This window comes from Pholis gunnellus (genome assembly GCF_910591455.1).
Source record: "Pholis gunnellus genome assembly, chromosome: 22".
In the NCBI taxonomy this organism is placed as follows: Eukaryota; Metazoa; Chordata; class Actinopteri; order Perciformes; family Pholidae; genus Pholis; species Pholis gunnellus.
This window is the reverse complement of record NC_136549.1, coordinates 11,663,411-11,685,426: the sequence shown is the minus strand read 5'-3', so window position 1 is coordinate 11,685,426 and position 22,016 is coordinate 11,663,411. Positions and strand designations below refer to the sequence as shown.

General features: G+C 41.7%; 4 protein-coding genes across 4 annotated transcripts in view; 1 reads left to right on the top strand and 3 right to left on the bottom strand.

Moving 5' to 3' along the window:
• The first annotated feature begins 305 nt into the window (after positions 1-305).
• On the top strand, positions 306-4,129 carry mest (mesoderm specific transcript). Its single transcript, XM_079183519.1, has 12 exons — positions 306-455; positions 779-968; positions 1,179-1,258; positions 1,347-1,424; positions 1,535-1,671; positions 1,782-1,840; positions 1,916-1,956; positions 2,065-2,135; positions 2,240-2,341; positions 2,434-2,510; positions 3,043-3,106; positions 3,489-4,129. The coding sequence occupies exons 2-12, from the start codon at positions 815-817 to the stop codon at positions 3,604-3,606; spliced, it is 981 nt and encodes a 326-aa protein (XP_079039645.1). The 5' UTR covers positions 306-455; positions 779-814; the 3' UTR covers positions 3,607-4,129.
• Positions 4,130-4,170: 41 nt separating this feature from the next.
• Positions 4,171-11,578, bottom strand: copg2 (COPI coat complex subunit gamma 2). The gene is made up of 24 exons (XM_079183576.1): positions 11,443-11,578; positions 10,793-10,845; positions 10,592-10,672; positions 10,434-10,505; positions 10,228-10,307; positions 9,926-10,001; positions 9,701-9,793; positions 9,348-9,434; positions 9,067-9,224; positions 8,838-8,971; positions 8,658-8,725; positions 8,336-8,524; positions 8,035-8,130; positions 7,378-7,621; positions 7,200-7,275; positions 6,974-7,077; positions 6,695-6,820; positions 6,521-6,589; positions 6,213-6,394; positions 5,890-6,019; positions 5,485-5,582; positions 5,216-5,354; positions 4,823-4,921; positions 4,171-4,579 (listed from the first exon to the last, which is right to left on the bottom strand). Exons 1-24 carry the CDS (start codon positions 11,477-11,479, stop codon positions 4,449-4,451), a joined length of 2,622 nt encoding a protein of 873 aa, XP_079039702.1. The 5' UTR covers positions 11,480-11,578; the 3' UTR covers positions 4,171-4,448.
• A 2,085-nt stretch (positions 11,579-13,663) lies between these two features.
• Positions 13,664-14,107, bottom strand: ucn3l (urocortin 3, like; the record flags this gene model as incomplete). The annotated part of the gene is made up of 1 exon (XM_079184126.1): positions 13,664-14,107. One exon carries the CDS (start codon positions 14,105-14,107, stop codon positions 13,664-13,666), a length of 444 nt encoding a protein of 147 aa, XP_079040252.1.
• A 4,316-nt stretch (positions 14,108-18,423) lies between these two features.
• The window catches only part of col7a1l (collagen type VII alpha 1-like), a 49,956-nt gene continuing 46,363 nt past the window's right edge, over positions 18,424-22,016 (bottom strand). Inside the window, exons 105-108 of the mRNA XM_079184125.1 lie at positions 21,572-21,775; positions 19,693-19,764; positions 18,663-18,842; positions 18,424-18,520 (exon numbers count right to left, since the gene is read on the bottom strand). Coding sequence (XP_079040251.1) covers positions 18,495-18,520; positions 18,663-18,842; positions 19,693-19,764; positions 21,572-21,775 — 482 coding nt within the window. The 3' untranslated portion in view covers positions 18,424-18,494. The remainder of the gene's footprint in view (positions 18,521-18,662; positions 18,843-19,692; positions 19,765-21,571; positions 21,776-22,016) is intronic.

Below are 22,016 nucleotides of genomic sequence, written 5' to 3'. Positions count from 1 at the left end.
AAATTTTCTGACGATCTATCATTAATTCATACTTATTTCGACTTATAATTTCAGCTCTAGATCAAATGTGCAATGGATTAACAACATTACATGTCATTTCACATCCACACCAGCAGAGGGCAGTGGACTCTGCTTGTAGCTCTTTTAACACAGATTGTGTATTATTAACGTGAGTCAATCAGTCTTTGGCTTCTTAACAGGTGGTAAAAAAACTCAATGAGGCACAGCTGTTGGGATGTATCAGTCTGGCGACGATTATAACTTGACGTCTTTATCGCTGATCAATTTTAATAAACGCGCGTGGAACCCGGAAGTTGCAACAGAGTGAGACGTCCGTGCTCTTCTTCCTCCTTGTCGCAAACTGTCGTTCCTTTCCGCTCGGCGTGTATTCCTTCTGCAGTAATGGACTCTAAACACTGGGCGAAGGTCTGCTAACCACAAGTCGCGACATTTCTGTAAGTGCTGCAGTCTGCTACAGTGTCAGCCTCTTAAAACAAACGTAATCTTCAGTAGGACCAGTTTAATGCAGGATTAAAGCTGTGTTGGGCTCTCGTAAATTGGACGTTATTCGATATTCACCTTAAATCGCTCAGTGTTTAGCTCAACTTACTGCATCGTTGAATCCCTAATCGAGTGTCAGTGAGAAGCCCACACAGATGCACATTCACTTATCATGCTATATTAATGTATTGCTGTCAACACCGCAGGTTTGGAGGCAGCATCACGCCTCCACTTACCATACTTTTTTCTTTTGTTGTTGCTCGTGAACCCCACTCAGAGGCAGGAATGAGACTCCATCACCCCTGAGCTCAAGATGAGAGAGTGGTGGGTTCACGTGGGTTTGATCTGCATCCCGCTGGTGGCCGTCTACCTTCACATCCCGCCCCCTCAACTGTCCCCTTCCCTGCAGAAGTGGCACAGTGCCGGGGAGGTGTTTCACTTCAGAGGCAGGGAAATCTTCTACAGAGGTAAGAGGGGGGGATTTGGAGTTACCTCCATGCACATTGTGTATTGCTTAAATTACATCCATGGGGTTGTCAAGAGTCTTGTAATGGTAGTCAACTGAGACTAGGGCTGACAAACAGGGAGTGCAACAACATGACAGAAGTACAGTGACGTCCTCACAATGCCGCACATGTGCTTATCATACATGCTCATCTCTTTTCTCCTCAAACCAGATTCCTATGGTGCTTTGGGAAGCTCTGACGTCATCATTCTGCTCCATGGCTTCCCTACGTCCAGCTTCGACTGGAACAAGGTACCCACTTGCACACGCTCAGTACACAGCTAAGCACCATTAAAAAAACAAAAAGAAAAGTCTTTATGCGACACGTTTTTCTATACAGATCTGGGAGCCACTCATTCAGCGCTTCCATCGAGTCATTGCACTGGACTTCCTGGGTTTTGGCTTCAGTGACAAGCCAGTGAGTTCATTTTGTGCCAGTTTAAATGTCTTCGTTGTTGCATACGTGTTTCCTATACTTCCTGCATGATGCTCCGTCACTCCTCTTAACGCGTGTTTTTCCCATCCCAGCGACCCCACAGGTACTCCATCTTCGAGCAGGCCAGTGTGGTGGAGGCCCTGGTGGCTCACTTGGGTCTGAGCAACCAGCGAGTGAATCTGGTGTCACATGACTATGGAGACACTGTGGCCCTGGAGTTGCTCTACAGGTGTGTGTGTGTTCCACTGTATTCATGCAAATGTCAAAAACAGAGTATATATGATGAATTGCTAACCACTCCTCCTCCTCTTGTCTGTTCTTTCTTTTTCTCCCAAACAGAAGTGACCAAAACCGCACAGGTCACCTGATCTTCAACAGCCTGTGTCTTTCCAATGGAGGTACAGTGAATACACTATTGTGTTCGGGTCATGTTGTAGATAGCAGGTCAGTGCTGACTCTTTTATTTCCAACAGGATTATTCCCAGAAACACATTACCCACGTTTGCTGCAGACGGTGAGTTTGTTTTCTTCATCCTGCCAATTTGTTCTATTTCAAAAAGTACGATTTGGTTGATTGGCTGTCAGAGTTCTCACTGAGACGTTTTTGTTTTGCCTCCAAAAGCTTCTGAAGGACTCTAGTTTTCTGGCTCCACTTCTGACGCGTCTCACCAACTATAAGATCTTCCAAAAAGGGTAAGAGAACCAGAGTTTTCTTTCAAATTGAGAGATATGAAATATATGTTTGTACCAGTATGTAAGTGCATGAATATATTATTCTGTTTTCTGTTGACTGGAAGGATCGGAGACGTGTTCGGTCCGTACACGCAGCCCACAGACGCTGAGTTCTGGGACATGTGGACAGGTTTACGCTACAACGATGGCAACTTAGTGTTAGACAGGTGTGTGTGTTTGCTTTGTATTCAAATGGCCTTAATTCAATTTGTTGCTCTTCATCTTTGTTCACTCGTTTTGTCTTCTGTGCCTCTCTCAGTATTCTGCAGTACATCAACCAGAGATTAAAACACAGAGAGCGATGGGTGGGCACCCTCACTTCCACCATCGTCCCACGTGAGTTCACAGGGTCATCGTGGCATGTTTGTTGATAAATCAGAGGGTGGAAGCTCTGTCGTGTGGGCCAAACACTCCCTTAAGGTGTATTAACCCAGCAGCCTCGGCCAGAGAGCTGATTCTAAGCTGCTTAGCCTACAAAGAGAAGCCTCGTCGTCCATCTGTGATCCCGCGCTCAGTGCGTGTGTGCGCGTGTGTGTGTGTCTGACATGGACCTCATGCTAAAAGGCATTAGCCAGGGTTCTTCTGAATCATTGTGTCCGTGAGTAAATGTGGAGGGTGGTTAAGAAAACAATGTGTCATCCTGCAGTATATAAGTGTATATCTGCACCAGCATCTGATCTGTCCTGACAGAAATATCGGAATATGTGTTGTTTAACTTTAGGTCTCATATCCAGATTTTGTCTTTACTATTTCTTACTTCCATTTTCAGAACGATCCGCCCTCCCTTTTGTATCTCTCCTCCATTTCTCAGTGTCCCTCCCTCCATCTTTTCCTCTGTGACCCTCTCACGCCCCTCTTTGTCTTTCAGTGCACATGATCTACGGACCCCTGGACCCCGTCAACCCTCATCCCCAGTTCATCCGTCTTTACCAGTGAGTGCCCCCGCCGCTCTTATTCTTTAGCTCACATTCAGATTATCAGACGTACTCTCATCTCCTGGCAGATCCTCATTCAGATCTGAAGGTCAAAGGGCAGAAATTGCGCAGAAAAATGTCTCTTTTCTTATATTTTTGAGCTGAACAATGGACAATATACTTTATTTAATGTCTCCACATATCTGAAAAGAATGGTTCCTGCTGGGATTCAAACTAACATCCTTGTGTACAAAACAACGTATCCACTACATCATGATGGACACATTGGGATTTATCTAGTTTATTATTATAAATGCAGCAGTAAGCATCCATAATAAATGGAAGAATGTTATGTTTGCAGTAATCTCGTTTATCTTAAATATGTATCTTGTTCCTGCAGGCAGCTGGTCCAGAGGTCGACCATCACCATTTTGGATGAACACATCAGTCACTATCCTCAGCTGGAAGATCCCACCGGCTTCCTCAATGCATATTTCAATTTTATTCACTCTTTCTGAGAGGTTACCAAATGCGACACCCCGTGTTCGTGAATTAACACGCCATCTGGTGCTTTTGCAGCACTTCTTCAAAGTGATAAAAGGTCACACGTGACGCCGAGACCTTTCCTAATGATTTTAATTAGGAGTTACGCTGTCACTAAGCTGCGACTTATGCATCAGTTTGAGATTTAATCGCCAGTGATGGGCTAATTTACCAGCATCAACTCCTAAATTGTCAATTAATACCATAAAAAACATGCAATGTGAGCTAGAAACATGAATAACTGTCCTTACTGCAAGTGAATGACTAACCTGATGGTGACAGTGTTAATTTATGGATCATCGTTCAGCATGATACTGAAGGTTCTGTTGGGTTGTGAGATTATTGAACATATCTGGGACATCGGTTTGATTCCCTCCGTTTTCTGTCCTGCACAGCTGCGTTCTGATTGAAGTTTTTCTGAATGATTTTCTACATTTCTCTTGATGTCAATGAAATGCCTAAATGTCAGCTTTTCTTTAAATAAAACTAGTTTTGTAAAATAAAAAAAAGTGTCTGAATGAGTGAAACTTGGATGTATTTTGACAGTCAGAATTTATTGAAGATTTGACAGAAGAATATGCTTACTGCAAAGAAAACATGAGGACCAGACGGTATAAAGACAGAGTGAAGAAACACTTTCTAGAAGTAATAAAACATTTATGTTTCAGGTTGGATGGTGTCAGCATAATAAACACAATATCATTATATATTTTACTTTTAGAGTTGTGTAAAACAAGTAAGTGATGTCTCAGAGAGTTTGTCGTGCAGAGATGAACGGTCCTGTGGTTCGTTGACGGGAAGCGGCACCGCAGGGGTTTTAGCCCACCGAGGCCAGGATGACGTCGACGACCGTCTCTTCACCGCTGCGCACCGTCACCTGCATGGTGACGCCGTCGGCCAGTGCCAGGCGAGCGCGAACCAACACATCGTGACCTCCCCGGAACACGCCTGAGAAGAGAGGGAGGGAGAGCTGTCAGAACCTTGATTCACCGGCACATCAATTTAGGTACGACACATTTATTCGACATACTATGACATTTGGAATCCTCTAAATTCTATCTGCTACTTGTAGTTACGGCATTTGAGGTCGCAAAATATCTTTTAAGTTGCACGAGAGACAAAATAACAATTTTAATGAAGCAATCTTTTTTTTTTTAAAAGACCAAAACCATCCTGACATTCAACACCCACCAGCGAGGAAGAGGACATGCGAGTTCTTGTTTTCGGGGACTTTGTCAGAGCGTTCGCATGGCTGCATTCCCAGGAAGCTGATGATGTTACCCACCGCCTCTGTACAAAAAAAAAAACAAACACAGATGAGTCACGTAACACACTGGGTCTCAGTTACTGCATAGAGCCTCAATGACGATGCTCAACATGTTTTGTATATCTTTGGAAGCAGATATTTGCAAAAATGAAGAAAAAGTACTGAACGCATGAGTCCACAGTGTGAACTATTAGTGAATGCTGAAAGTTATATTCAAATAAAACAAACTGGCATCTATTTGACGACATAAACTTTTGTACGTTGACCTTTGACTTTCTAATGTGCATTCATTATTTCAGCCTCAAGTTCTGACTCACCGTCTAAAGTTCGTACAGACGCCAGAGCAAAAGTCTCTTCCTTCTCAAAGTCGTCTCCTACTTCATCCCACGCTGCTCCAAAGTTCGGTTTCAAAACCTTCTGGATGTGGTCTGCAACCGTCACCTCTAGATCCTCCAGCTAAAGAAGAGCAGGGCAGAGGAGGACAAGAAACACAAGAATAAGATCATTTACATTGAGGACAATTTAAAAAAAAATAACACTCATTGTCCTTGTGTTGAAAGTTTGTGCATGTGCTTTGATTACGTACCACATATTCGTCATCATAACCGTCATCGTCGGGCTCTCCTGTGTTTGGGTCGCAGTCTTTGACCAAGTACTTCATCGTACAACTAAACGTACAAGACACTGGGGACAGAGAAGATATATCTAAAACACAACTTTCTTAAATCTTCTTATATTCAAGCGCTAATATTTCGGCATCGATTTAAATTTGATATTCAAAACCTGTTTTAGGAACTTGTACATTATAAAAAAGTCATAGTATTTTGAATTTTAAAAAGTCATAGTATAGTGGGCCGAAAAAGTCATAGCATCGTTTGTCAAAGAAAGTCATAGTATAGCATGATGAAAAAATAAAAGTCCTAATAAGTCCAAAAATGTCAGTCATTGAAAAAGTCACAATGTAGTCCCAAAAACGTCCCAGTGCTCCTACCAGCGGTGGGGTCGTCCTCAGGCAGGCGGACCAGAGTGTAGCAGGAACCAGGCTGACTGTAGGGGAGGCTGGTAGCTGGGATGTAGTTCATCACCTCGTAGGACTCCGATGGCTCCATCTGCACTACGACCTGAAACAAACCACACGATACAATTGTATTCCCATGTTTTAGTTCAACTACTGTCTGAAATCCTCAAACAATTCCAAATATTGTGTTGACCGTTTTGTCTTTCGCAGCAAAAAACTGATAAATAAAATTACAGAAAAATATCTAAATGGATCTTCAGAAAAAATGCAAGTTAATGAAACGTCTCAGCCGGTACCTTCTGCAGGAGCTGGTCATTCAGGGTGTTTGTGCAGTCGAACTGGAACACCATGTGCCTGGCGAAGGTGTGTTTGACGCAGCGCACCACATATTCCGTCTCGGCCTCCGTCAACTGCACCTGCTCAGAGGACTTGAAGAGCGGCCCGAGACCCTGGAAGTCTGGGATGGCTGCCAGTTGTTCTGTAAAACGGAGGAAAAGTAGAGAGCGATTAAAAACAAAGAGAGGACAGACGAGACTGTAATTGTACTCAATTATATCAGCCCGGAGTATGAAGGTGAGGACGGACAGACAGTTCACAATCTTACCTTGATAAATGTCCTGGCGTGATGGGGTCAACTTATCTGGCAGTTTGCTGGTGGCAATAGGGGTGAGATCTGGGAAGAAGAAAAAAACCATTAACAATCTGATTTTTGACAGTAATAGTTTCTAAGTGGAGTATAAAACCATGGGCAGATAGGTTAATAGCTATGTAGTTGTACCCGTTTTGTGATCTGTGATAGGAGTTGTGGCCAGAGGGACACTCTTCATGTCGAAAGCTTTCTCTGAGGGCTCCAAAGTGTACTGGTGGAGGGACTTCTCCAGTCCGGGGATAGAAACAGACAGACCTAAGAGCAACACACAAAAGAGGAGACGTTAACTTGAACATTTCTGACATCACCTGCAGAGTGTTTGCCCTGCGAGCGGCTCTCTTAGTACGCATGGATCAGCAGCCACTATGAACCGCATTTAGCCAGTGTACCCTGAGTGTGTGTGTTTACCGTTGAAGATATAAGCAGCATTCAGAGCCTTCTGCTTCTGCTGTAGCACGTTCATGTAGAAAGTAGCTCTGTCGCGCACTTCATCATCACTGTCCATCATGCACCTATAAGAACAGACATGCGTGTTAAAAGTCAGACTATATCACATGTTCATTAGAAGAAAAATGTATGTTTGATGAAGTGTAGGAGTACAGTTACATAAGAGCAAGTGAAAGTAAATGAGTACCTCTGCATGAGAACAAGGACGCTCGGCAGCAGATCATCGTTCTGAGCTCCAAATTTAGCCAAAGCACTGACTGCGGCTGAGGGTGGAAGAAGAAACAAATGTTTCAACTGGTTCTAAAATGCCACGAAGATGATGTGAATATTAATAACCAAGATGTCAGCGCCCTGCGCCGTCTCACCTGCGCGAACAGCCTCGCTCTCCAGCACCACTCGGTTGAAGATGAAGCGGATGTACTTGGAGGGCTGGGGGGTGCGTGGGCCCTCTTTGCCCAGCAGGTGCAGGATCTTTGTGGCCAGCACCGTGTGCTCGCAGTCCTCGATGAACTCGCACAGGTGGGCCAGGCCCGTCTCTTTGCTCTCTGGGTTCTCCTCGATGATGCTGATGATGCAGTCCACGATGGCCCGCTTGTACTCGAAACCACCCTGCAGGGAGAGGAGGCGTGTTCACGGCGAGTCTTAAACACAACTGTAGGCTTTGACTGACTAATAGTACACAGGCTACATATATGCTTGACCCACACAGTAGTAAGGTGGAATGAATCATTCACCTATTTGTATTTTCTGATTTCTCTCTGAACACTGATGCATACTTTATCATCTGTTGTTATGAAACACGTCTCCTCTATTGGGTTTCTGTCTTCTAATGTCAGCACTTATAAACCAAATTTAAGTAATTTAAATACTAAATATTTTGTAAAAACATATAGAAAAGCAGGAAAGCTCCCAAAAGGCCACCTGTGATTGCAGCATTTCTCTTAATGGATAAGGATAGCACTGATAAAGAAGCTCTCAAGTCCAAAGTGTTAAGGTCAGTGGTCTGTTAACGATCAACTTACATCATCTCTGAGCATGTTGGACAAGAAGTTCATCATGACGCTGTGCTTCCTGGGATACTTCTGGCACAGAGCGCTGATGGCCTGCACCACCACCACCTGGAATAAACAAGCAAGCGACAGATTTAGGACACAGAAAAAAAATAATAACGGGATTAAAAAGAGAGACGAAGCAGTGAATCTCATATTGGAAATTAATATTTTGAGGTCACAGAATATGACATCCTGGGTGATTTTAAAAAAAAAAGAAGGACAGGACAGGACCACTCTAAACTTTTAAGTTCTGCCTGGTTCAGTGTCTGACCTTGAACTCGTCGGAGATCTCGGAGACAAACGAGGAGATCTGTTTCATGAGTCGGTCCACGCTGCTCTCGCTGCCGGTCTTGAGCAGAGTGGTGATGGCCAGTGTGGCGATGCTGCGGTTGGAGTCGGTGATCAGGTTTTCCAGGTCCAGGTTGCACGCAGTCACGGCGGATGGATGCTTCATGGCCACCTAGTGGACACAAAGGGAATGTCAGAGCAGCTCACAGTCTGGTTTAATCATACAGTGTTTCGTCAGGACAGGTGAATAATAACGTGGTGCAAAAAAAGCCATGTGAAGGAGGGGTTGGAGAGTGAAGCTGTACCTTGTTGAGGGTCCTCACTGCAGCGTATCTCAAGGCTGCTTTGGGAGAGCTGCAGAAGAGCTGCAGCACTGCAAGGAAGACAAATACATTCACATTGAGACTCACCAACACGTCATTCTATTCTCAGTCAACTAGACAGACATGGAAAAAAAAGTATGGAGGAGTGAGCAAACTACTGACCAGACACAGCAGGGGCCAGCTCCCGAGCAGTACAGTTGGGCATATGGACAATGGCGGAGGCAGCCTCATACACCACCATCTCGTTCTTGTTCCTCAGGCAGCTCTCGATGAAGTCGAACAAGGGGCTGTCGTGACTGAAAACATGGGAGACGGAATACAACGCTGTAAAAATGCAAGTACCCGGGTGTCCTCGTGTGTTTCTGCTTGAGCATGCAGACGGTCTACTCACCCTCCCTCCGTCTCGTCCAGCAGTTTGCTGGCGATCCTGATGAGCATGCAGTAGGCAAAGGGAGACTTGAGACCACACTTGGTGAACTTGTTGAGCATCTTGGTGACAGCGAGACGGTCGTTCTTCCTGAGGTGATACAACAGGCCCAGGGCATGGTACTGGAATACGGGACACACACAGGAAACCGCATTGAAGTAGAACTCCATAAAGTTTTAACGGACGTATTTATTTTTTTCTCCTCTACACAACCACAATAGATGATTCATGTCTGTATTACCCACCTGGACCATGATGTTGTCACTGGAAGCAGCCTCTTGGGCTTCATTCACCCAACGCTTCACCACATCGTAGCTCATCTTCACCATGTGCTGAACACGCACAAAGACAAAGGATTACCCACCAAACATATGATATGAGATACAATCACACAACTTTATATCAGGTACACAGGAGCAAATATCGGTAATCCAGATCCAGTTAGAAAGTCTACTTTACTGTCACTCTTTAGCATTTTTATGTCTTGGAAATACTATAATATGACTTTTTTTTGTACTGTACTACGACTTTTTTAGACATGCTATTGTGTATAAGACATGCTTTTAGATGAGTAAGTAAAATATGAAACATGTTTTACCAGTGAGGAGACCAGGGCTGAGCTGGAGACACTGGGCACCTTGTCAACAATAGCCTGTTTCATGTATCTCTCTATGGCCTGCAGCATCGTTGTCTGTGGGAAAAGAAAGAGGACAACATAACAAATAATATTAATTAAATACTCTACTCAAGATGTTTTCTTTCTCGCATGAGATGACACAGTGAAGGAGGAGAAGGGGAGACAATAGGGTGAAGGGTCACTCACATCTGTAATCCTGCAGAGGGCTCTGATAGCAGGTCCTCTGTAAACGTCTTCCTTCCCGGTCATGTCTTTGGTCAAGCTGTAAAATACCACACACGGTGTTAAAGACAGTGTGACTTAAAAGAAAATGGAACACATTAAAACAGTTACAAACACACATTTACAAAGAGTTCTTCTCCTCTTTAAAATAAACATAATCTAAATGTTGTATATACTGGATAATAGAAGCTGCAGGACAACAACAAATACAACTTCCTGGGAGAAATATCAGTATTTGCAAAGATATTTAACGTCATGTTACAAACCTGCTAGTGACAATAATAACATCCTCGGAGATGTTGGCCATCTCTTTAATGGTCAGGTAACACATCCTCCTCAGGGTTTGCTGAGTGACACAGAAAGAGTATAAGCGTACTGTAGTTATATTTGATTCATACAGACTGATGACATGCAACTTGAGCTAAAATATAATCTAAAAAAGTAGTATCTAACCCATTAACTAATAGCTTACGTCATTGGACTGAAAGAGCCTGGTCATCGCAAAGAAGGCCTCCGTGGCCTCTGTGGTCCCAAAATGCTCTCCCTTAATAAACAAAGACACGTGAGTGAGCAGGCACAAACACATGCCATTAAAAAGATACTTCACATTTGTGTCAAACAACGTCTTACCTGGTTGAGCAGGTAGATGATCTTGGTGAGAATGTGGAGGCATCGTCTTGGGTTGATGGGGGTCTCATTGAAGATGCGCGCCTGTGAAGGAGAAGGGACACAATCATGTCATGTCAGTGGTTAAGATGTCGTTTCTTCGGCTGGTACTTGTTGTCTTCTATGTGTGCAGATTTTAAGCAATAGATCAAGTGCAGACTTTACCTCCTGCAACACGGCACTCTTCTCCAGGTGCTGGAAAGGGTTCGACCCACTTCCTAAATGTCGAAAAAGTAAAGTCAGACGTTCAGTTAACGCTGAACCCTTTGTCGTGTCATTCAAAGCCAACACACGGAAACGACTTTGTCACTAGCTTATGCTACGTGTATTCAATACAGATGGCTCAATAACTAAAACACATGTAGGCTAAGCAACACTAGTAAACGTGAAGGCAGATGTCCTTTAAATCAAAGCACCACTGCAGCAAGATTCATCCATCTATATGTTGAGCTACTGTTCGGAGAGGACACGTCTTATATCGAGCAAAAAAAACATCACAACATCCAGCTGACATTGCCTAGCTTGCAATGCTAACGCTAAGCGTTGCTGAAGTAAGGCGTTAGCATTATCGTGACACAACTGGTTATACATTCCAAAGCAAATCGGGTAACATTTGACCTGCATAACCGGTTAAATAAATAGAAATTAGCCTACAAGTCACGATTAACGAGCAGGTATTAACGTGACTGTAGCTAGTCAGCTAACAGGCTAGCCCCGCGTTAGCTTCCAAAGCGTCCAATATCTCGTCAGTACAGACACTATTTCCATTTTCCAAAAGCTGTCAATGTGTTTACATAATAGCTCTCCAATCTTACCAGACTCCTCGTCCTTCTTGTCAAACTTTTTAATCATTATGTCGGTATGAAGCTGACCGATGAGGGCAACGGATGCTCTCAGCCTTGATCATAAGAGAAGCTACTTCCACGTAGCCAAAATGAAAACTCACTTCCGGTTATTGCGTCCACGTCAACGGAACCTACGTCAAAACCATTCCGCGCCACGGCCAGCAGGGGTCGCTGCTGACAAGAAACCAAGACACATAATATAGTACAATACGTTATTGCTCACTAAGTCCTTCATAAAGATTGGTAACAATTATCAAAACGTTATTATAATCAGTCATTGGAATTGAATAAAAAGGCCGATATATTGCAGTTGTTTGGGTATCCACTAGCTCAAATTAAAGCAAGTGAAAAGCATACAAACATTGAATGTATCAGGAAATAATTTATCAGGATTTAGAAAAAGAGACTTACGGTTTTCTTTCCCACTGAATGCCCTCTCTCTGTGCATTGCATATGTGTGCACTGTGTTGCATCTAAGTACCAACCAGGTACAGAGCACATATTGGACAAAGCATGGCAGCTTCATTAATTTTAGAAACCAACCACTACTGCTATGCTGCAATACACATGTCCCAAGTTGGCTTTGTTCGTTTGGTTTGTCGTCATGGGGCCAAAACTAATTTGAAAGTCCTCTAAAAGCCACAGTGAACCTGGAGCCTTCGGACCCCTGATTGTTTGGGGTCCCAGAGCTGTTGCCCACTTTGCTTGGTAAGCCAGAGGAGGACATTATTGACATGCACAGGTATTAAGAAGACATAACATACGTTTAAATGTATTCACCATGATCAGTAGATGCACATAATGCAGAGCTAACACACGACCTGGTGTGTTGTTAGGTCAAATGGCCACAAGATGTCGACATAGTAGTGTGTCTTGTCTCAGACAGGGGAACGACATGACCACATGTTTAGACGCAGCAATAAACACACTTCTCACCCATTGACAGTTATTTGAGATTTTTAAGTCTTGTTTGATATTTTAACTATCATAAACAAAATAAATATATATGATTGGCTTATAATTGCCATGCTGATGTATCATTCAGGCTCTAATATTAGCGTTAACGATAGAGGAAATATAGAGGAATATTGTATGGATATGGTTCAACATGATGTGTATAAAAAAGGGCACGTGTAGTTACATCTGCTTTATTTGCGGAAAAATAATCTTTTATTTTGAGTACAAAAATAACAGACATCTGATGAACACATATATTCTCATGCACTTGCATTTTTACTGTATTTTAGGATCTTGCAGTTGGTTTGTACAGTATTTGAGTCAGTGTGGTGTGTGGTGTTTCTGCCACTGTTGATGTTTCAAACAAGAATCTAGAACCATTATAGGCTCCCATGAACAGTAAACTGTGCAGCTTTGCTCTTCTTCTTTAGTCCAACATTTAAAATTCGATGACTCTGGGACAACACAAATCTAAGGGCTTTGCAGCTCATGTTCATCTTGACAGCGAAAATGAAAAAGTGCATGAGCCTTAAAATCTTCTTTTCAGATATGAAAGGAATCTGCCAAAGGGTGAGACAATTCATGTAATTAATGTTAATGCAAATCATGTCTCATGTTGTCTTGCCAGAAATGTCCATAATCTTGATACAAGTAAAATAACTCCGTATTGCTCTTAATCTTATTCCTTGATTACAGATAGTTACTTTGTTGCTACAACATTTCTGATAGTGATGAGAAATACATGTATTATTCCCACCACAAATATGCTTTTAATCAAAACTGTAGACTATAAATACAACTTTAAAAGTTAAGTTAAGAGTAAAGAACTTAAATAGTACAGTTTTACTACATGTATGCAGCCAAATATTGTATCATGTATTAGTTTAATGCTGAGTTGTCCGAAAACATAAACCAAAAATTCAGATATCATCATCCAACTTTTAGTAACAGAGTTTCATTGGCTCACAGTCCGGACGGAGGTTTCTAGTGTTTTGAGAGAAAAAATAATAATAATAGAAGACTTTTGAAGCACCTTTAACATGAGAGCAACTCAAATATGCAAAATGCTTCTTTTACCTGTAATGTGTGAGTGGAAAGAAAACAATCTTCCCCTGGAGAAACAAATTAATACCAACAGCCTAATGCAAAAGTCAATACGAAGTAATTCATTACATTTGAGTAACGAGGAGGCCAACACTGGTCGTGGCTGTGAAATCTAAGTTGTCCAACATGTTCACTTTCTCCGTCCAATGTGAGCCAGCATGCGCGCGTTCTCGGCCGCCTTGGCTCGCAGGTTTTTGGCCTTAGCGACATCAAAGAGGACGTTCATGATGTTGGTCGGGACGTCGAGGGACAGGGTCAGCCTGCTCCGCCGGTGCCCTTTGCTGTTGTTGCGGAGCATCTGCCCTCTAAGCTTCGTCCGGCTCATGAAGCGGTAGTTTGCGGGACTTGAAGTCCTTTTTTCCCGACTGGATTCGGCAGAAGAAGTGGAAGAGGAGGAGAGATACTCCGCGGACTGCAGGAGGGACCCCCAGCCGTCCACGTCGCTCGGGACCCCGACTGCCGTCTGGTCGTCGCACACGAGGTCGTCGCGCGTTTGGTAGAGGCGCAGGCACAGACTGGAGGTCGGCGTGCACAGGACCAAGAGCAGCAGCAGGGTCTTCAGGGACGATAGCATGCTGTGCCCTCTGGGACCAACACAGGGGAAGAGGGACAGGGAAGAAAAATGTTGACTTTATGCCATTTTATTTCTGTTTTTAACATCTTTACAGCATCTCAGTGTCCACAAGCTATTTTATTTTTACAGTCCCACGTGTATTAATCTAAAAGTAAGTAACAGAAACGGGGTGAGAATGAAGGGATTCTCAAAATAGGGTGTAATCAGTCTTAACACTGCTCTCACAATAACTAAATATAGTAGGCTAACTTACATTGAAATTTATCAAAATGGTCTCCATAATACTTTTATATCTCCCTTCTCTCATTAAAAATAGTGTTTTAGAGAAAATAGGGTAAAAATGGGATACGATTTTGTTTCAAGAGCGATAGTTCTGAGCAAGTTCAGCCTGTGTCTTCAGCAAAGTGTTTAAGCCTTTGCACAAGAACATTTCATGTCTATTTTGGACCACAGGGCAATGGTTTAAGCACAAACATGTAAGTAATAATTTTCGTAAAACTTACCACTCGTGTCCTACAATAAAGAATGCAGTAAGAAGGATCAGCCAACACGTATCCCTGCAAAGAAAAAACAATCAGGCAGAAATCCTCTGAAGCTAAAATGTGATAAGAAATCCTGATGCACTGATAACGTGTGCGGAGGTCAGCAGTGCGCACTGTCTGACCAGCAGCGTGTATTGCTCGTCCATTCCCACTGCATTCATTTAGTAGGAGCCATCAAACTGCAGCCCTACGCCAGCAACAACGTCATCCCGATGACATTTTGGTTTGCTCTGAAGTAGCCCATTGGTTGTGATGCAGTGATGTAGCGGTAAATAAAAAAAAATAAAAAGTTAGTAAATATGACTTCACGTCAGTGAGCAGACATCACGACCATTGTCACGAAGACAAACTTTGTTTTATCTTTCATGAAGTCTGAGACTTTGTGTGTGTCTGTTTTACCCTTCACATGATGAAGCAGTAAACCTCAAATTAACACTTTGTTGGCCAATTAAAGACATTTTTTAAAAAAAAGACAAAGATTGATCAGGGCCACAGACAGCTTCCAATAAAACCAAGCACAGTTCCATAATTCCGAACCATAGACTGACGTGACGTCACCCATTGGTTTGTGGACTGACGTATTGAAGCGTCAAATTCGAAGATTTCGCCGTCGCCATCTTGAATTACGGCCGTCGCCATGCTTTTTGCAACCACTGAACTGAGGTTACCATATTTAAAATGCAGAGTTGTGACGTAGAGATAACGTATACGGCTCAACAATGGACAGCTCCATTGTTAAGAACCGGAAGGCGCCTAACCTTTACCATGGACAGCTCCTATTCAGAACCATGGACAGCTCCTATTCAGAACCATGGACAGCTCCACCATTCAGGCAACACCTTATTAAACATAAACCATGTAAAACAGAAAACAGAAGAATTCTAATCTTCGTTTTACCCAGTGTCATACTAAAGTTTCCTTAGAATTTCCTTTCTCTACATTGTTTAATGATTTATTGTGACATGTATTTGCACACACAGTGATTAGAAAAGGTCTCCTCTTAAAGGCTACATGTTGACACAAAATTGAATTGATCAGTCAGCTACTACTCCGATAAGCATTACATAGTTTTTTTGACATTTTAAAATATAAAATGTCAAACATGTTCTGTTTCCAACCTTTTCAAACATTAGGGTTTGATCATTTCCTATGTCATATATGATAGTACATTTAATATATATATATTTTTTCAATCATGGTTGGACAAAACAAGCTATTTGAATACATCATCTTAAGCTGTGGGTTTTTACAATGTACTCTTTTCATTATTTCCTGACAATTCATTGAAAAACAATCAGTGAAGGGAGTAATCAGCAGATTAATCAACAATTAAAATCAACACTTGCAGCCCAATTTGGTAACACTTTTTAACTAGACACCCTTCATTATGGGTTGATAAGTTAATAACTACTGCATTGATTGCACTTGGCTGGTGTTTATCCTCTCCAGAAAGGCTTTGCCTTTTCTTTTTTTAGCAAGTTTATCACTTTTTAATAACAATCAAGTCTGCAGTAAATAATACATTTTCAGTCAGTACATGCCCATGGACAACTCAATGTCTAATAAACAATCTAAAGTCTGTAGTTTTAAATGTTTTAAGTATATAGTAAATGGGCCATGAAGGAGTGATGATAAAGAATTAGCTAAAAAAAGACAAAGACAGTGTCATGCTGAAGGAGAATATAGAACAGTCAATGAGATTTTTCACAACCTGAAACAACCCAAACGTGTCTCTATTAATGACTGATAAAAGGCATTGGTAAATAAGGTATTAACCATTAATAAAGTCATTAGTTACAGCTTATAGCCTAGTTTAAAATGTGGCTCATTAGACCGTGGTATCACTTGTTTTAACCACCTTTCCATATGCTACAATGTACATATCTTCTTTTCTGTTTAACAAAATCAAAATGCCTTTTATTGTCATAATGCTCTTGATATGAATAATTCATGCATAGCACTTCAAACATGGCATTGAAACAGAAAAGCTACATTGTCACCTCTTTCAGTATACATGTGACATGTATAACAGGTTCAATATTCACCAAGGCTTTCACAGTATGCATGATTTGCATGCTGTATATATGGCTATTTCATTTCAAAAGAAGAGTGAAACCAGAGATCCAGAGAACACTGTGTTTTAATTAAAACTCGGGAGTGTTCACACAACACACCCCATGGGAACCTGCAGTGACACATTGTCGCATGTCAAAACCAATGTGGCAGAGGATCAAACAGTGTTGGGTCAAGCTCTAATGAGCAACTTCATTGTAGGATTAATATGACTATAAGTCTCGACCGCAGGAGTTATCACAATCTGTGACACACTGTGCCATAAGATGTCCTCCCACTCTTGCTTGCACACTGCAATTGATCTTTGAAATGGAATTAATTGCTCCTCTTCAACTTCAATGGAAAAAATCCCACTTTCATTACTATGCTGGATTGTGTTGTTAGTCACTTGACATAGGATATGTTTAGAATTTTGCTCTGCTTAAATGTGAAGGGGTATTGACCACATTTTTCTAGTTTGGTATTAAGTCTTATTTCTAACAAGTAGAGAATTCTTTCTTGATGGAGCTAAAGTTGTCTAAACCTACATGAATATGAAATGTTCAAAACTTTATTCAAGAGTTTCACGCTTATCCATAAAACGCCAATGTAGCAATGGGCCAATTAAGCCAGGGAAGAAGCCAACTAGCAAGCAAAAATAACTGTGAACAATTATTAAATAATTATTTAATATCATATTTGCTTTGGAAACAAGTGAGATTTTAAGCAGAAGTATATCTATATTAACTTTAAAAAGTATATAAAGACATTTGCAAATGATCTGAAAGCTAAAATTATCATTATTTTTTTGCAGTGTGGCTTCTATCTTAGCGTTTGAGTAGTTGTGGTTGGCAGGGGGTGCGGTTTAGCAAGAACAACCTGTCACTGTGGATTACGAAACCACATCTTGCAGATCTATGAAGCATTTTCGCATGTGGGAGTATAATATAGTGCAGAATCGTGACCAATACACAGAAAGCCTCCGGAAGCTTGTTGTCACTTTAAGGCGAATGGAACTTCTGTTTTAAATATTCTCTATTTTCTGTGAGCTATGCCTTTTGAGGACTTGACTTCAGTTTAAGAGACCTGGTGGTGGAGCTGGTGCAGCATGTTGCACATACGCCTAACGCTAAGGTATCGTCTTTAAAACGTCAACCAATGACACACTGAGAATCCGAGTTGTGTCGTGTATTTTCACATGTCACACTGCCAGAAAAAAAACGTGAATGTGTGCTGCCCCCACGTCAACACCCACGCAGGAATCCCCTGCTACTGCTGCGTTGGTCTGATGAGAAAGTCTTTTAAAACGGTCCCTATGTGAACTCCCTCACTGGGCTCCTGTTGGTCGCTCATCAGGCTCCCAGCCTGACCCATAACACCCCCTGCCAAAGGAACATATGTAGTGATGAAAGTGGCAGCAGGCCATCAGCCACCAGCTTCTTCTTTTTCTCCCCACACAGGATGCAGGTTCAATCGACAAAACATAAGAAAGGTGACTGAGTGTTACATAGAGAGAGAGATGAGACGAGCACGACACAGACACACACAAAAAGAGATAGATTTAATTTTTCAGTAGTGTAAAATATTGATCACTTTCGACACTCAGTCTTAAAGTCAGTCTATTTCAGAAACATGTATAAAAATGAAAAAAATTCACATTTTGAATTTCAACACAATTTGTCCATAAAACAAATCAAGATCTGTTGAAATATATAAATAAATCCTAAAACTAAACACAAAATTATAACATTTTACACAGTTATGTACAAAAATGATGTTCTCCATGTGGGTTGCTAGTTTCCTCCCCAGGGCTCAGTACCTGTAGAAGTGTAAATACATTGTTTTACTACGATTAAAAGGGTACCAGAATATTGTACTGTCGTAATGTCGCCATTTTTATTTTTTTTAACTTATCTGACATTGTTGAAATGTAGGCTATATTTCATCTGTCTGGTTCCTACCTCTCCTCTCCATCCCACACCAACTCTGGCACTCTTGTCTTGAGGAGAATTGGTTTCTGTTGCCACCACAGCCCCCGTACACAAACGGCCTGCATTCCCCTGAGCGAGGGTGGAAGTACCAGAGCAGAACATATTCTGAACAGGCCCCCTCTGACATCGGCTCCAGGCAGCGGTCTGCTGCTGACGTTGCATGTGGAGGTGAAAAATGAAAAGGTTAACAACAACACCAAACAAACTGAGATGCTGTACATTCACTATTTCCCCCCCTTATGTCAGATTTGTGGATATGCAGCAAAAATGTAGGAAAAGTTTCAGTATGTTCGACGAGTGGGATCACCGACTACATTATTCCTGCGTGATGAAGTCTTTCACACTCTGAAAAAAATATGTGTAGAGACCACTTGGGGACACTAGTGTGCAAAATGCCTGGTGCAGGTATGATTAAAAAGAGGAGATATGAGAGTACGTCTGACAAGATTTCACAAATTAGATGATAAAAAACCTGCAGTACCATTGAGACAAGTGCTTCTGTAAAAGGGATACTTGATACTGGTTTCCTGTGATTCCAGTATTTGTGCTAAGGTAGGCCTAGCACCCACCATCTCCAACATCTCTGTAGTGAACTCAGAGACTAAACTGATATTGATCTTCTCATTGAACTCTCAAGAGACAGCGAATAAGTGAACTTCCCAAAACATCAGATCATTCCTTTAATATGAATAAGTAACTGTGAACTGACTTGCTGTATGCTATCAATGTATTGCTGTCTTTTCACACAAGGTTTTGTGTAAAACCCTATTATTCAGTTTTCGCTGCAGAAGAAGCACCTCATGAAATCCAGCATCAGCTGTCAAACATTCATGGCAGTTTTATATACGTTCTACTCATATTCTCCCAAACTTTGTGCATTTAGGGATTTCAAGCAACTCATTACCCATAGTTACTAATAGATTGTGAAAATTTGAAGAGAAACAAACACAGAGCAAGTAAATTAGATTAAAGAATAAAATCAGTTATCTTGGCCACTCACCAGCAGTGTTTGTTCCAAACACCCCTCTTTTCTTCCTCTGTCCCCAGTCTGCAGTCCCTCCCTCAAGAGAATCTGAACATCAATGACAAGTTTGACAAATGAAGCAAATAGCAAATAAAGACGCTGCAGCAGCAAACGGTTGGGTTGAGCGAATCAGCGTATAGCCACACAGCTGGTAAATGAGCCAGTTAGTTATTTTCCTGAACTAATGCTTAATTAATTTGACTGAACTATATATGATGTATCAAATTCTGCCGTGCAGTGTTAAGGGCATAGGAACTGTGTTTGTCTGTTTTGTAGAGCAAGCAGAAAATGTTAAAATGCTGTTAAAATGAGGATTTGTTAATATAAATTATGTGCGTAAGAAACACTGGTTAATACAACAGATTTTTTGGTAACAACAGGAGGTTAAATGCAACGCAGAGGCCGGTAGATGTGAACATTGTTATTAAATTCCTTTGAAGTCTCCAAATTAAAGAGTAAATATTGAAATGTGGCCCACTGAGCTTTCTTGTATAACGAAGGACCTAATTGTCACTGTTTTAAATCGAATGATTGTAATTCATGAATAACATGCTGACGTTGACAATGGGCAATAAAAGACTCACTCTTTGATTAGTTCTCTGGTTATGTTTTCCTGAAGCAAGAATTAAAATAAATTGGGTTGCACGGATCTATTATTATCTCGGGGCTGTGTTCGCTTTGAGCTTCATGGAATATTGTGTCATTACTTGGTACAAGGCAAATGGTAAATGGACTTGTGCGGCACATTTCTAGTCTTCCTACCGCTTTTACACTACATGTCATTCATCCGCTCACACTCAGTCATACACTGATGGAAGGGGCTGCCACGCAAGTGGCCACCTGCCCATCATAACTACACTGAAAATACATCGAAAGCTACAGCATTCGGGAGCAATTTGGGCTAATCCTTGCTCGAGGACACATCAATGGAGCCAGGGATCGAACCGCCGATCTTCTGATTTAAGAATGACCCGCTCCACCGCTGAGCCTCAGTCATGTTGACCTTCGTCTTGATGTTCATGGCCTCAGTGACAGCAGCACTCTAAGAGCTGAGTACTTTTTTGTTGAACCATTTCTGCCTTTGTTTGATAGTTGACAGAGTGATTTAGAGCGGGTAGTTAGTTTCACTATTAAGCAGATTGTACGTTAACAAGAATTAACGCGTTCGTCGGATCTCTATGCTCAACTTGGCATACAGTAGTAACTTTCAACTTGATCGTTTTCGACCATTTCATGCAAAATGTAGTTGAGGTAATCTCCAAAGCATTGTTGCAGAATATAGCACATTAGACTGTGACACCAATCCACCAAACATGGAAAAAAATCTTGCCACAAACCCCAAAGGGCTTACACTACAGCACCCTTAGCTTAGCTTTAAAAACATTTCTTTACTTGGTACATTTTTGTATCCACGGAAGGTAACCATAGCAACATGATTCAGGCTACATTATCATTTAACTCGGTGTTGAATCCGACCTCTTTATTCCTGTGAATGACCATAATAGAAGCGTGATAATATGCTCTGAGGTTTCTTACAATAAGTAACAATAGAGGAGATGGAGGTGATGATTTGGTGATAATCGTGTCCCAATATTTTCTTTCTCCAAACACCTCAGAGGACATTATTACTGATTCAAAATCCCCACAAACACAGTAGAAAAAACCACAGCTGTTACACATAATTATGACACATGTAATCATTTAGCTGTGACACACACTCGGTCATACTCTATAAATCTGTTGGGACAACTGAGTACATTCGAAAACGATGACATCCCAGGCATCTGTGTGTTTGGCCCATGGGCTTGGACAGCTACTTGTTTTCGATGTGTAACATGGAGAAGATTGTTATTACCAGTGCGGTTTGGTAGGATCACAGGAGCAGGACGAAAGCTTTCTTCCAGTTTGTCTCCATATTCTTCCACTTCTTCCTCCATTCCTCCTTCATGGAGGTCACGGTTGAGGGATATCACGACGTCATCTGGCAACTTTTTATTCTCAATCGCTGCCGTTGTTCCATCTGGATCCACAGACTTTACCATGAACTTGTATTCCAACCCTGTAATGATACAAACATGATACACACAATCATGAAAACCAAATAATGATGCTGCTTTAATAATGCTTTTACTATAAATCAACATACTTTTAGAGTATTCAGTGGTAAAGTTTAGGGACATAAATCAGCCATTTAGCTAACACGTAGACTAGTTATTGCGGGGATATTCTCTGCTGAAATTATGTGTTTGAAAAGCAAACAGGGAAACTCATGTATCTACAATGTCAAAATGTCTTCAGTG